This window comes from Orbicella franksi, chromosome 4, assembly GCF_964199315.1.
Source record: "Orbicella franksi chromosome 4, jaOrbFran1.1, whole genome shotgun sequence".
NCBI classification, from domain to species: domain Eukaryota; kingdom Metazoa; phylum Cnidaria; class Anthozoa; order Scleractinia; family Merulinidae; genus Orbicella; species Orbicella franksi.
Genome location: NC_138148.1, coordinates 2,428,505 through 2,442,549, shown reverse-complemented (window position 1 = coordinate 2,442,549; position 14,045 = coordinate 2,428,505). Strand labels below are relative to the sequence as shown.

The following is a 14,045-nucleotide window of genomic DNA, read 5'->3' as shown; positions in this document are numbered from 1 at the left end:
GGGGGGGAGGGGCTTGAAACAGAGGCACAAGGTAGCTCGTAAACAGCCTATTAAATTTTGCGCCATCGTGTTAAGCGGAAATTGTTATTTTCGAGGCTTTATTTTCGCGATTTTTTGGCTATCGTATAAATCATGAAAATTGAGTACCGCAAAATAAGTAACAATGTCACTAAGATTTGAAAATCATTGATTGATTGATAGTGAGAAAGTTTTCTTTTTATTATCTGAGATTAAGGCAAGGAGCTTGAGGCTGTAGAGCAATACGCTGTCGTATCTCTTCAGGCGTCATTAGTTTAGAGAAGAGGGAAGGATCCAGAGTTCTCGGAACTCCCAGCAAAACTTGCGTGCCGTTTTCGTTACCACAAATCTGGAAATAAAATGATTTTACAAAAGTCATTACAGAGCAGCACTGCTTCTTAGAGCTCCTTAGTGCTCCTTAGAGCTCCTCAGAGCTCCTTAGTGCTTCTTTTCCTTAGTGCTCCTTAGAGCTCCTTAGTGCTCCTTAGAGATCCTTGGCATGCATTTAGTTCATTTTACATCCACAGCGCGTGATCAACATGAATGTTAAAGTCTAACCTGTAACGCCATTAACAGATCAAATCTGTACTGAATGCTTGTTGGGCGTGGCACGCAGGTTATTTTACCAGCCAAGCAAAACTGTTCACCATGGTTCTGTTGAGAGAAGAAGGATCTTAGAACACGGTTGAGCAGTTCGGTTGCCAGCTGGTTCACAAGAAGCCGTAAAACAGCTAAACGTCGTATTTCAAACCTCGCTCGGCACAGTAGCAAGCTTATGTGTGTTTTGTTCTGGGGATGACTTGGAGAGGCCAGATTGTTCATAAGCCCCGGTGATTAACTACGGTTTCTGTAGCGTGGAGAGGCAAGCAGGTTATTCTCTTCCCGGTTCTAAATATGTAGCGCACGGCGATTTGCCAGTTTGCCAAACCAGTTCACCGATATCCATTTATACTCCAGAGTCGACGAAAGCGCTGTGAGAGCAAAGTATTGCGCGAGAGGTCTGGGTAAGACACCCATCAAGAGCGAGACAAGAAAATATGAGCAAGACACCTATCTGGAGTCCACCTTGTGTCGGTGGGCCTCGTGTAGGACCTCTCATGTTTGTGAACATTATCATGCCAAGAGCTATCAATTGTGAAGCTTGAAAATTAATATAAACTCGCGATCCTATCAATGAAGAATTCTTGTCCTTTTTAGATGAAGAGATCTTTTTCGGCGCACTCTTTTCTAGCTCTTCCAAACCCCATTTATCTTCGCAGAGAAAGCCGTTCTTTCTTGAAAAGAAATGGAGTTTGGTCATCAGTGAGCTACTTACATGTGTTGAAATACTCTACGAGAAGACCCAGATAAATTACTCAGTTGGTTAAAAAACGTTTACCTCAAGTTCATCCGCTACAGCGTCTGTACTGTAAAATTTGTGATAAATTAACGTGTTCGACTCAGTGAACGGTCTGATATCTTCTGGAACCTGAATCATCAAACAGTGGAATAACTTGTAGTGACAGATATAAAATGATAAAATAAACGCTTACGAGTTATGTTTGTCAGTCAGTAAGGAGAAATAATGGTTTACGCTTGGGACTGTGTATGTAAACAAAGGTTGAATTTACTTTGCACTTGTTTTAGTTCCTGTATTTTTTAAAAATTGTTACAAAAATATACTTACGAAAACATTTCCTTCCTGTGACGGTGAAGGTTCGGTGCTCTGATCCACGGTGATGTTTGTGTAGCTGTGTGAACTTGTTGTGACTTGCACCTTATCTTGGCCGCCGATGCCCCTGCTGCTAGTAGAGGGCTCCCCTGCTGTTTCTTCACTGCTGCGTCTGCTTCCTGGTGCGGCCATGCTCTGTTTGCTCCCGTGTGGGGTCCCGCTGCTCGCAGCATTATCTTCCTTGCCACTCGTCCCACTGTGTCTTCGTTTAATTCCTGGCATGATTTCTTTGCTACCTCGCTTAACATCCGGATGTTCAGAGCTGAGGTCGCTATCAGCGCGCAGTCGGCCATCTTTTAAAATGTCCCCATCCTTGAAGATCTCCACTTCTGGGCCTTTTTTGTCGTCATCTTCCTGGCTCTTGTCTTGCGTCTTTTTTTCCTCTTTGCTGTCATGGTACTTTTTACAGCATTGTGCAATCTTTTTGCCGAGTTTTAACAGTAGCAAGAATGGAAGAATGAGAAAGAAGACTAAATTGAACAGAAATTCCTTGGTCTTGTTTCGCGGTTTGGTCACGTCCTTGCTATGAAAATAAAAATTAAAAACTTTTATTAACGTTTAAAACACAACCTACTTTTCTAGAGCGTCAGTTAGTGAATAACAGGCGTCCTTCCTGCTTGGTCAACCAGGAACTGCCGCGCAAAGAGATACGACCGCCGTATGTTAATTTACGACGTTTCTCCTTTCAAAAGCAGGGAGCCGATAAGGTACAATTCCAAAACAAAGTATACCGTCACAAAATTAATAAAAACAAATAATTATTGGACGTGAGAACTCGAGTTAAAAAGTAAGTGAAGTTACCTAAATCAACATATTCTGACTATTCGGATGGAGCATAATCATACCTTTCCTTCCGAGAAAAAAAAGTTCCTCATAGGTTCTCGTGCGCACAGCCGGGAGACAAGACAATTTCCGCTCACGAGACATCGAGATTTCTGTTACCTGTAACTACCTACCACACTACGCCGGAGAAATTTGAAAACACAGATTTATGTCTACGGTTAGGCTTACCATCCACACTGATCCGTCACGAAAACGGAGCTCTTCAAACCGGAGAGTCACACCTCAAATGCAAACCAGTTTCAAACCCAAAATGACCGATGTCTGTTGCGTTTTCAACTTCTCTGGCATAATGTGAACCGAAAACATCTGATGCGTTTTCACAGTGAAAACGCCATTTTCAAATTTCCCCGCGTAGTGCGTGCGCAACTTTAATACTTAGGTTTCGATTCTTGTAAGAAAATTTCTTATTGATCAGCGATGTTACTTACGTGACAGGATCGATTTCCTCTCCTTGTTCATTGTACTCCACCACCACAATCTGACCTGCGTTGTCTTTCTTCTCCTGCTTGCCCTTTTTAACACCGCCCATTCCGAACCGTGCTACGGCAGCCCCCTTTCTTCTAAGGCCCAAAAAGGCCTTTAATGCGCCAAGGCCCACTAGTATTCCCACAATGCTGGCGATGCCACCAGGCGTTGTCAGAAATTTAAGAACGTTGCCAATCTTCTTGAAGAAGTTTTTGACTTTGGTCCAAATATCTACAGCGCCAGTAAAGTCCAGCCCACTCTCTGACGGCTTTTCCTCATCCCAGTCTTTCTCGTCTCGATCGACGCATTTAAACCCAGCGTCATAGCACTGAGGAAGGGGGAATTACGCTATTCAGCGTTTTAAGTTACACAGCTGTGCTTATAATGTACAGATAATACAGATAATGAAAAGCACGTTGTATTACGAGACTGTTCTTGTGCTCTTCAGGGTTAATTCTGTTGAAGTATTTTTAAGTAGTTTAGCGACAATGGTACTGTAATGTAAGACCAGCTTTTCCCGTGAAATTTCGTAGAAGTATACGAAAAGTTTTCGATTCTTACAAGCAATCGCCGGGTAAACCAAAGTAGATTGTACGTCATATAACGTCATACCATGACGTCATGTTGCTTAGCAACTAATGCTGGCTCCGACGCGGCTCTAAACAACAAAAACACTGCGTGCAGTGGGCGAGAATTGCCTGATTTCAAACCGAAAAGGACTAGGTACGAGCCTATAAAATATGGGATTAGCAACTATTAATCCACATAGTCAGAAAGAGCGCACCGAGATTCATAAAATCCGCAAGTTTAGTGTTAATCAGGCTAGTTTTGACTGAGATACAGCCAGTTAAAAACGCCAAAATTACACAGAAATATTTGGTCATCCACACACAGCGTGCGGATGGCCATACATATTATTGTAAATTTTGATGTTTTTAAATGGTTGTATCTTGCTTACTATTGGGTCTATATGCACCAAACTTGGGGATTTTGTAAAACTTGGTGTGCACTTTTTTTCTTTTTCTTTTTTTTTTTTTGTTTTCTTGTGTGCACTTTATGACTATGTGGCTCAATAGCTGCTAATCTCATAATTTGTAGACTCGTGCCTAGTCCTTTTCGGCTTGAAATCAGGTAGTGAATTTTCCTTTTTTATAACACGAAGGATACATACACTGCAGCCACATCCTGCAGCACACACACAAGGTGCTGTGGTTGTGAAGGTAACGTTAGCACTGTCAACCATCTTATGACGAGAATCAAACAGCTTCACTGGAAATCAAAGAACAAAATTTGTGAATGGATAATAGATACATGTCCTTGTTAGTTCCCTGAACCACTCCCTCGCTCAAAGGATGAGACTTGATTCTGGTTGATTCAGAGCTGGTTGAAGCTCCGCTTTGACTACTAACTGGAGTTGCGTTTCAATTCCTTGTACAAGCTTTCTCAGCTTTACATTTTGAGGCGATAGTTACAAATTATCACAGGTACTTTACGAATCCCGGCAGTGTTACATCATCGAGCGAAGAGAGAACTGCTCCGATCTTCCCAGAACGGCGCTGCAGCCTGAACCAGAGATGATTGCATGCTGTACGCCAGGAGGGCGACACTCTTGCGATAGGCTAAATGGAACAAATAGCTCTTGTTTACAGGAAATAAATGCTGTATTGACTGTACTCCTTACCAATACAGTAGTTATTGCCCCCTTCCTTGCGATACGCGTGGATCCCAAACTTGAACATGTGTGTTTTCTGAGGATTTATAGATAAAGACTTCTCACGGAACTTTCCTACTGCGCCGGAGCATTCTGATATGACCACCTGAACAAAGAACCACACATTGAGTAACAATCTGCATGAATCAAGTTGAAGAAAGGAAATGATGCTTTCTCCCCCGGGGGTGGGGGGGGGGGAGGGGGACTACAGGACGCCCACATAAAAAAGAAGTGGGTGCTCCTCAAAAATTTTGGCAGAATCCCCAAGTGGTACCAAGATCCCGTTTTGTGGGCGTGGCTTGAAATTTTTTCACCCCTAAGAGGTACCAATTCTAAAACAACACATTATCTCCTGTCATATTGTCCTCGTCTCAATACACTGAAAGGTACTGCGAAAGCTCCCGCTGTGGACCTGTTGAGGCTGAACACCCTAAGACTGCGAGGTACCAAAACCACTTTTTTAACCCCTAAAAGGTACGACGAATACCCCCATCTTTTTATATGGGAGCCCCCCCCCCTCCGGGCTCTTTACATCCAGCAAACATTCTGATCTCTCGCCTTTTTACCTTGCAGCCGTCATTAATTTCAAACATTGTTTGGCAAAGTTTAAAACGTACCTTAATCAACTCAAGCAAAAAAAATTTGTTCACAACTAAAGACAAGTTGAAAAGTTTACGCTAAAATGTAAATTAAAACCACGTACAGCGAAGTCGGCCGTGACATATCCAGTGTTCTGAACAATAACAAACATGTGGCCATCTTGAGAAAGAGCTTCGAAGTCCTGTGCGTACGCTTTCAGTATTTTACCGGTAGCCCTAGAAAAAAAAAACCGGTTTGTTAACTATAGTTGGCTCGGTCCTTCATCATACTGACATGCAGTCTGATAAAAATAGTCCAAACGAATCAAATAATACAAATTGAATCTGCACTATAGTGACTGGCTTCAGTCGGCAGTCGACTCCAGAGGTCGTCTCTTTCTCGAAGGCCTGACGCGAACAAGAGAAGCTGATCCCGCCAAAAAACGTACTATATGACGTCAGACGAGCCGTCAAGAGTTAGCTTAAGGCCTGAGTAACAGGCTGGATGAAGCATTCGGTCCCAATCCTACCTCTGAAAATCAACTGACCCGAGTCTTGCTTCACAAATGCAATTGTCTCGACTGATTTATTTATTGGAAGCTGCGTGCTTAGGGCGCCGGACTCAAAAACCGGAGGTCGCGGGTTCAAGTCCCGCTCTGACCACTAAGCTGGAGCTGTTTCTCGATAGACCCTAGTCTAACTCCGGGTCATGGTTGTAAATAGCCAACTGGTCTGCCTTCCGCCGGTTGGAATTTTTAAGCCTATGATACGTTTGTTTGAAATCTTTCCGCTTTCTTTCAGTTTAAATGGCTTGGCTGATGAGAACTAGCAATGTGTAGCTAAGTGCGCTGACCACTATAAACATTAAACATTTAACACTTTTTTTACATTTTATTTCTTGTACTGACGAACCTGTTATAAATCAGAATGATATCGTCAGCGCTGATTTGAAGGGTCACCATACTCGTCATAACTTCGTCGATTTCATAGGTCAGCATAAACTCCTGTTTGTCGGATATGGGCCGATTCTTGACGCCTACCAGCTTGCCAAACTTCTCAGGGAAGTAATATGGAGTCTGACCTGCATTACGACGACTCTTGAACAGAAATAAAAAGTTTCTACGTATGAGTAATAAAACAGACACAGTAAGGTTGTGTTTCATTGGAATCAACCGTTTCAACCGCAACTGGTTGGGGTTTGTACGTATGAAGTTTCTCAACAGACGTTTTTCCGTTTTTGGTTGAAACACGGTAACTCCTGGCAACAGTCTTCACGCGACATAATAATAGTTTTAATAATGCAAATGCTTTTTCAACCGTTTCAACCTGGTTTGAGGTCGGTTGAAAAAGTTGGTCAGTCAAACCAACCGAAAACGGGTTTTCCCGATAGAACACGAAAAACCCCAACAAACCAAAAACGATTGATCCCAAAAGAACATGTCTTAAGACAAGCTCAAATACGGATTTGCGTCACTAAGCGGCTGAATTACAACACCATCGGACATACCTGATCTTCTTCAAAATAATCTTTAGGCTGATTATTGAGACATCTAAGAGAGAAGAGAAGTGCTCTCTTTATAAACTGCCAAAAGTAAGCAAGCTGATAGGACTCCGCTATTTTAATACTAATTTCCAAATGCGTTACTGACGTACTAAAAACAACTATAATCGAAACGTTCTTTGGGGTTATCAAACACTATTAAAAACTGGATCATTGAATAATGCAATTCAATGAGTTTTTGTTGGCTTAGCCATTATGGTATTTAGCAATTAATACCAATGCTCTTAAATATGGAAAGCGAACGCATATATATTTTTTAATTTTAGTTTAGTTTTCTATGTCTTGCAGACGTTCTTAGTAAAACAATTATTCCACTTGCGCTTGTTGGATATGACATTGTTATAGCCAACTCGGCGCTATCTGTCTTTTCGTATCCAACATGCGCAAGAAGAAGAATTGCTAAATGACTATGTCAGCTGTGTTACTTACGCGCCCTTTTTTTGTTGGCACCCCGCAGGTTGTTGATTCCGAAATGCCGTGTAAGTAACGCCTATCTTGTCGCATTGATGAGGTCCGCTCGGTTTGTAATTTACTTCATGTTTGTCGATTATCATATAATCCATAGGTCCGTTCTGCAAGTCAAGTCAAAATAATGATAAATTCAGCCGGGGATTTAATTCTGCACGAAATGAAAATAGCCTGCGCGTGCGAGCATGTAGGCTCTAAAAATGACCCTGGAAAATTCTTCAAAGTGTATCTTATAGATCTGTAAAACATAAAATGGTTTCTTCAAAAAAAATACAATACAACTTCGCCCGAAAAAAAAAAAAATCAGTCATTTGAAATACCTTTTCCTTCACTTAATATACCCAGGATACTGGCTACTGCATTTTCAAGCCTCTAAATTTTAGACATCTCTCAGATATCGCCTTATGTTATCAGTATGTGTCGTCATCTGCAGTCATTCTATCTGTTAATCTTACCAGCAAGGTCCAGCAAGGAAATGTTCTTACCACTACCTGCGGGTGAGCCTTGGGATCAACTTTATCAGTGACGTACGGAATAAGTAGGAACTTCTCAGTCAGTGTGGGAAACTGCCTGTGGCTCTGAAACTCGCCAATATAACTTGCAAGGAGCTGTTAAATAACACGGTAGCAAAAAATGGCTAATCCAGAAACTCAAAGTTTATGAGCCATTTAAAGGGGGCTTTGTAAAGGAAGTACGAAAAATTAGCCGTCGTGGCTAACGCTCTCCAAAATACTCAGAACTTAGTCATTTCTTGTTGTTGTTTTTCAGAGGACAGCTACGAAATGCAAAAGATTTATAACGCACTTGCAAAGCCATTGTTCAGCTCATTAAACCTTTTGTTTGGTGACGTTCTCGTTGCCGTTGCCATCTGTGGTTTGCTGAAACTCCCCAATAATACACATACTTAGCTCTGTTTCGCCGCAAAGATTCTTTTCTCGAGATTGTGTCGCTAATCACATTTGTCAAATGAAACTATCGAGACCACTTTTTCATTGCTTCATACTCTCTCACTTCACTAAATCCTACTTAACTTCACAAAAACTTACAGTCCGTCCAATGTAAGCTAACGCGACAAAATTATGTCACGCAATGTACTCACCCTGCCGTATTTGCCTCTTCCCATCCGCACATGAGGCCCTATCACTATCTCTCCACCAGGGACCCACTTAGGTTTGGTTATATTCCCTACTTTCGTTGTCACTTGATCATAAGTTTTCACGTGAATACCGAATTCCATTTCCCATCTTCCGAGCTCATTGACTGTGTACCTGCAAGGAGATAAGGAGCTGTTACCGTGCTGAATTATGTCCTTGTCATAAGCCACACTTCCTGGGAAAGTGTTATCTTAATTAGTTCTCCACCGATCTGGTGCTAGAAAATCCTCTCTATTGACACAAAATAACGTCTCAGTAGCGAGTTGGAAAGCATGACGTTAAGAGTCAGAGTCTTTCAGACAATTAATATCAGCAAGAGCTAGTCGAATTACTAGTTCACGGGGACTTCCGACAATGTCTTTTAATTGGATCATAAAAGTCGTGCAGTATGCTCTAAGTAATCCCAGTGAAGCTTGGATTTTCCCGGGCTTACGAAAGCTTACACATTTCTTCTTTCGCTCCAGTTCTGATTGGTTCCTCACAATATTAGTGGCTTCCTGATTGGGTGTATTTGGCAATGCAGAAAGTGATTGACACGTACCACAAGTCGTCGTACTTCATGCAGTGAGCAGCGGCCTGCGCCTTGGTGAACACTTTGCACGAGAGTCCAGCTCGGCTGAATGGTGTCGTGTCCCCAAAAGAGCCGCGCCATTTGTCCTGTTCACTGCACCAACAGCAAAATCCCTTTAAAACAGACATAATAATAAAATAAAATAGAATCACAAATCTAACAACCAAGAAGATAACTCAGCGCATCTTATTTTGAGCGGTACGTCTCCGAATTTTAGACTTCCCCCGAGTGGGCAGGAGGTGCGATGGCCTCATGCTTAGTGTGCTTGCCTCCGGATCGAGCGTTCAGTCCGAGCCCTGGCCGGGGATATTGTGTTGTGTTCTTGGGCAAGACACTTTACTAGCACAGTGCCTCTCTCCACCTAGGTGTATAAATGAGCACTGGCAAATTCAATGTTGGCGCTAACCCTGCGATGGATTAGCATCCCATCCAGGGCCGGGGTAGTAGAAATATTCCTAGTCACTTCATGCTACGTAAACTTGGATAAGCTTCATCTTCTGCTTTATAGGATTCAAGTGACATATTTGTACCTGACTGTCCCAAATTTTGTTTCCATTCGCATCTCGGTCAAACCCACAAGTAGATTCGTCATTGGATGCATCCCACATGTCATCACAGAGATTGCGTGACCCAGTCGCCAGCGCACCGTTGTCACTCACTTTCACTTTCTCCTCTGGTTTATTATTTACCACCTAAAATACAACAACTACACTCAGTAAAATAAAGTAATATCCTCTTTCCTGCGCAGAGGTTCCCTATATATGGGAAATTGAATTGGGAGTGGGAAGGCGCGCGGGCCAGAGAGCGAGTTGGGAAGCTTTTCCTCGCGTGTATGAGGCCGCGTGCGTGTTCTCGCTCTCGCGCAGCTTTTCATCTACGCTCGAGGTTGGTTGATAATTGACGTCTGTTCTTCATGCGTCTGTCCTGTTACTGATCATGAATTTTGTCATAACATTGTGAAAGTAGCTGTGGATTTACGAGGGGATAAAGGCCGGTTCTTCAAAGTGAAAATCGCTCAACTGTTCAGGGGGGCTGAATTCAAGGTGAACAGTTCTCCGAGCAACTTGAAAAACCTCTGTGGCGAAAACTGCTCACCTAACTCCCTCCCCTCCCCTCCCCTCATTTGCTGGGAGCTTTATTCATTTGTGTGTTATTTTACTACTTACCCCTCTATAGTAATAGGGATAAACAAGTTGAACTGGTGTTTTTGCCAGAGTTATAATAAATGGATTGTACAGGCGAGCTTGTTCTTTCTCAACTTCGTCGTACACCTTGCTGACGTTCGACACTGTTTTCAACATCTCTGAACCATTCTGAAACCAAACGAAATGAAGAAATTTTAATAATCTTGGGGTCATCGTCGTCATATTATCTTTACAAACATCGATGCTTTGCCGGTTCCGTATAAACTCAAAAACAAAACTGCCGTAAAGCTCAGTTCTCGAGAAAAGAAATTTCGCACCATCTTGAAACGAACGTTCTCATAAATTGTTTGCATCTTTAATTAGGCTTTGGACGATATCTTTATAACACCGCCATTTTTTTTCAGGGTCCACGAAGGATTAAGCTTGTAAGAACAGACGGATGATAATCTGTTGTTGTCTTCACGAGATAAGTCTTCGTGATTACCAAAATTTTCATCACGAAAAATAGGAACCTTTTACAAGCCTCTGTCTATTTTACGGTAAACTTACAGACAGTACAAAGACACTAGAAATGTTGACGTTCTTACCTGGCCACTTCGGACTGACATGGTAACAATAAGCTTTTTCTCGCAGGCTTTTTCGTACACAACACTCATGGGATCATCTCCACCGCCGGTATTTTCACAAATGGTGATGCTACTTTTAGCGATCAAATCCTCGCTTGTTGGAGGCGAACAAGCTAAAAGAAGCAGAACTTTAAATATCTTCATTCTTCTACATGGCTAAGATGAGATTATAGCCTCCTGACATGCAAACAAAAGTGGACAAGACATATTTTGATAACTTCTTTGAGTTCGTTAAAATTCTATTTTCATTTTTCGTCATTTGAAAATCAGCGCGCACTTGCGCGTGCACTTTTAAACACGGCAGCTGTCATCTTTTATCGCGGGCGAATATGCCAGTGAATATGGCTGGTTTGTGATTTACTAAAGGCAGAAAATATGTCGATAATATAATCTGTGCAAGCAGGCAAAATGATATTGCAGATTACAGGTTGAAACATTTATTTAGAACTATTTCACATGCTTAGGCAGAAAGTTTGCTTTGGGTTTGACCAGCTGAGAACAGAGTCCGCTGTCAGAAAATTATTGTGTTTTACCTAATCGTACGGATAAATTCTGTCCTAAAGAGCAGCGTCAAACATTTTTTGCTGCCTTCATCCAAAGCCTAACAGAGCAGCAAACGCAAATGCCGTGAAGATATCTTCAAACATATGCCGGGCATTTTATTTTTGAAATTTTTACAGCTTTTAAATGCAAATGTGTGCAATCTAAAGTGTTCTGTAATTCGAAAATCTCACGTCAAATATGGTAATAACATTTGCCGTCTGAGCTACTCATAGAGTGTTCTATTATACCTGTGTATTATTACTGCAACGGATATATTTTGTAATGATGGCTCAGTTACTGACTGCATGTTGGAAATTGAGTGATCGCGTGTTTACACTAGTGTTTAGCCCCTCACTTTACACGACTCGGCGAACGCACGTAGGAACATTTGTAAAGGACACGGACAAATAAATTGAAAACTAAACCCTAGACTGAATGCCAATTCTCAACAAATTGCAACCTCAGTCACATTTGATCCGTAATCTCTTGCCTGGTGTTTTCTAATTAATTAGGCCTCGTCCCGCACCACCAGCTTTATTTCTACGGTTAGGCCTACCGTCCTCACTAATCCGTCATGAAAACGAAGCTTTTCGAAAGACGCTCTTCAAACCGGAGGAATTTGAAAACGGCGGCTTTTCGTTTTAATGTGGACGGAAAACATTTTGAAAACGAAGCTTTTATTTTCGTTAACGATGATGTCACGATATTCATGGGATTTCCCTGCCACAGTTTTCCTCAAACAGAAATTGTTGTGTTTTCAAATTTCTCTGGCGTAGTGTGGACGGAAAACATTTGATGCGTTTTCAGAGTGAAAACACCGTTTTCAAATTCTTCTGAGTAGTGTGGACGGGGCCATATAGTTGGCGGTGTGAAGAACGAAAACACGCTGTCACTGAGGCATCCATTACAGGTCATGTACCGACTGCTATCGCTTACCGGAGGTATTTGTTAGCAAAAGATCTCAGAGATTTGGCTTAATTGAACCGAAAGACCTTTTATTTCTTCCGGCCTTTTGAACACCGTGCGATACAGACAGCAATTCGTATCTTAAATCAATAAATTCAATCAGTAAATGACATAATGACAAGTTTATGACGCTGAAAACTGCTTGTAAAATACGACATGACCGAGAGGACCTGCGAAAACATGCCAAACCTTTTTGTAAAATATATATATATACTCGTTAAGAGACACAGTGCCATCCTCGTTAATGGAAAAAAACCGCAATTAACACTTTAAGAGCCCGATGGTTACCACTGAAATTCTGTTGTTAGTGTGAAATGCGACGACTGCCAACTAAATTATACCAGTTCAGATGTCATTTCCTCAAAATTCTAATTCAGAAACCACTCCAAAGTACATCTGTGATTTAATACTTAGGAAAAGAAATAAAATAAACTACGTTTTAATTTGTTTGTTCCTTTTCTTGCACTTCCTGAGATATTCAAAACCCGTGGCGCGATCGCAAAAGCCTCATCCGTCAGTCATCTTAGAAACTATTATGCAAATCAAGTTAAGCTGCGCCCCCCAAAAATCCGTATTACAGCTTGAGCTTTTTGTCAGAAGTAAATAAATGTATTCTCGTTTCGAGCCATTTGCCAGTTACGCGAGTTTCCTTTTGTTTTACATTAAAATGAATTGAGCGACATAACTTTGCAGTTTTTGTATTGTTCCATTTTATAACAGCAATAAACCATGGTGACAGTTAAATCAATAAGTCAGGGACTCCATGAATTTGTTGGTTTTTCGCCGTCTGTACAAACTGCTCGCGACGTAGCTAAAATGTTAGTTAAGATTTAGGAGACAATGCATGATTTAACCTTTCTTGCGGCGTAAGCAAAAAGCGGTTTTCCAATTTCCTTTCCCGCCACGACGGCGAAACTTGTTGTCACGTGTTACAGTTCGTTGTTTGATATCCACCTGCCAAAAGTCTCTTTCGTCAGTCTGGAAACCTGATCGCGGAAAGTACAACCGATTTCTCTACAAAACGAACAAGGACGACTGAGCTTCTCTGTCTCTTGCAGTCTTCAAATATCCAAACTCAAGCTGCAAAGAGAGGTCTTCGCACGAATTGACGCTAACTCCCGCTGTTTATAACCTCTTTGTAGCGTGAACTAACAACAGCCATGTGCTTGTATGCAAACAAGTGACTTGTTGAGGCGTGTTTCACCTAGAAAACGGTGTGAAATCTTACACTTTCAGGCCAGAAATTAACTTCCAGCTTAATGGTGAGCCAAGAAAAATCCGAAAAGACAATTCTCATTGTTGGTGTGTTTTTCGGGGTGCTGGCTTTGTGTGTTTTCACACTGATAATCTGTTGTCTTTACTGGCGACGACAACTTGAGAAAGAAAGAGCGAGAGGAAACGCCAAGGTTGGATGCAACAGCGACTTGGACAGAAATATGTCCACCGGAGCCACTTCCCAAATTGATATGTGAAAATGTTCCGCGTTCTCAAGGTGAATTCATTCGTAGAAGACAACAACATTTGCTGACTACTACTGCTGCCTTCGGAGAGAAAACATATCAGTTTATGCTGAGAAACAACAGAGTAACCTTAACGAAAGAAAAATATATTTAATCTACTCCGCAGTTACTGATGTTTTACAACCGATAGAAAAAAAAAAAACCTGAATAGATTTCGCCAGCTGT

At 41.7% G+C, this 14,045-nt stretch overlaps 1 protein-coding gene across 1 annotated transcript; it reads right to left on the bottom strand.

Moving 5' to 3' along the window:
• Positions 1 to 7: 7 nt before the first annotated feature.
• LOC145485879 (hapless 2-like) lies at positions 8 to 11,072 on the bottom strand. Its single transcript, XM_081464532.1, has 17 exons — positions 10,813 to 11,072; positions 10,247 to 10,393; positions 9,611 to 9,772; positions 9,051 to 9,193; positions 8,455 to 8,623; positions 7,841 to 7,963; positions 7,317 to 7,459; positions 6,834 to 6,876; positions 6,239 to 6,423; positions 5,452 to 5,563; positions 4,719 to 4,854; positions 4,209 to 4,306; positions 3,001 to 3,365; positions 1,685 to 2,252; positions 1,397 to 1,486; positions 577 to 672; positions 8 to 367 (listed from the first exon to the last, which is right to left on the bottom strand). Exons 1-17 carry the CDS (start codon positions 10,993 to 10,995, stop codon positions 221 to 223), a joined length of 2,910 nt encoding a protein of 969 aa, XP_081320658.1. The 5' UTR covers positions 10,996 to 11,072; the 3' UTR covers positions 8 to 220.
• Between the last annotated feature and the right edge of the window lie 2,973 nt (positions 11,073 to 14,045).

What these genes read in the sequence shown, in the direction of transcription:
- LOC145485879 (XM_081464532.1), bottom strand. Translation starts at nt 10,995, where the DNA reads ATGAAGATATTTAAAGTTCTGCTTCTTTTAGCTTGTTCGCCTCCAACA. An exon ending in ACAAAATTTGGGACAGTCAG is followed by an intron (nt 9,194 to 9,610) that starts GTACAAATATGT and finishes TCTGTTTTAAAG; the next exon opens with GGATTTTGCTGTTGGTGCAG. An exon ending in CTGCAGGATGTGGCTGCAGT is followed by an intron (nt 3,366 to 4,208) that starts GTATGTATCCTT and finishes CCCCTTCCTCAG; the next exon opens with TGCTATGACGCTGGGTTTAA.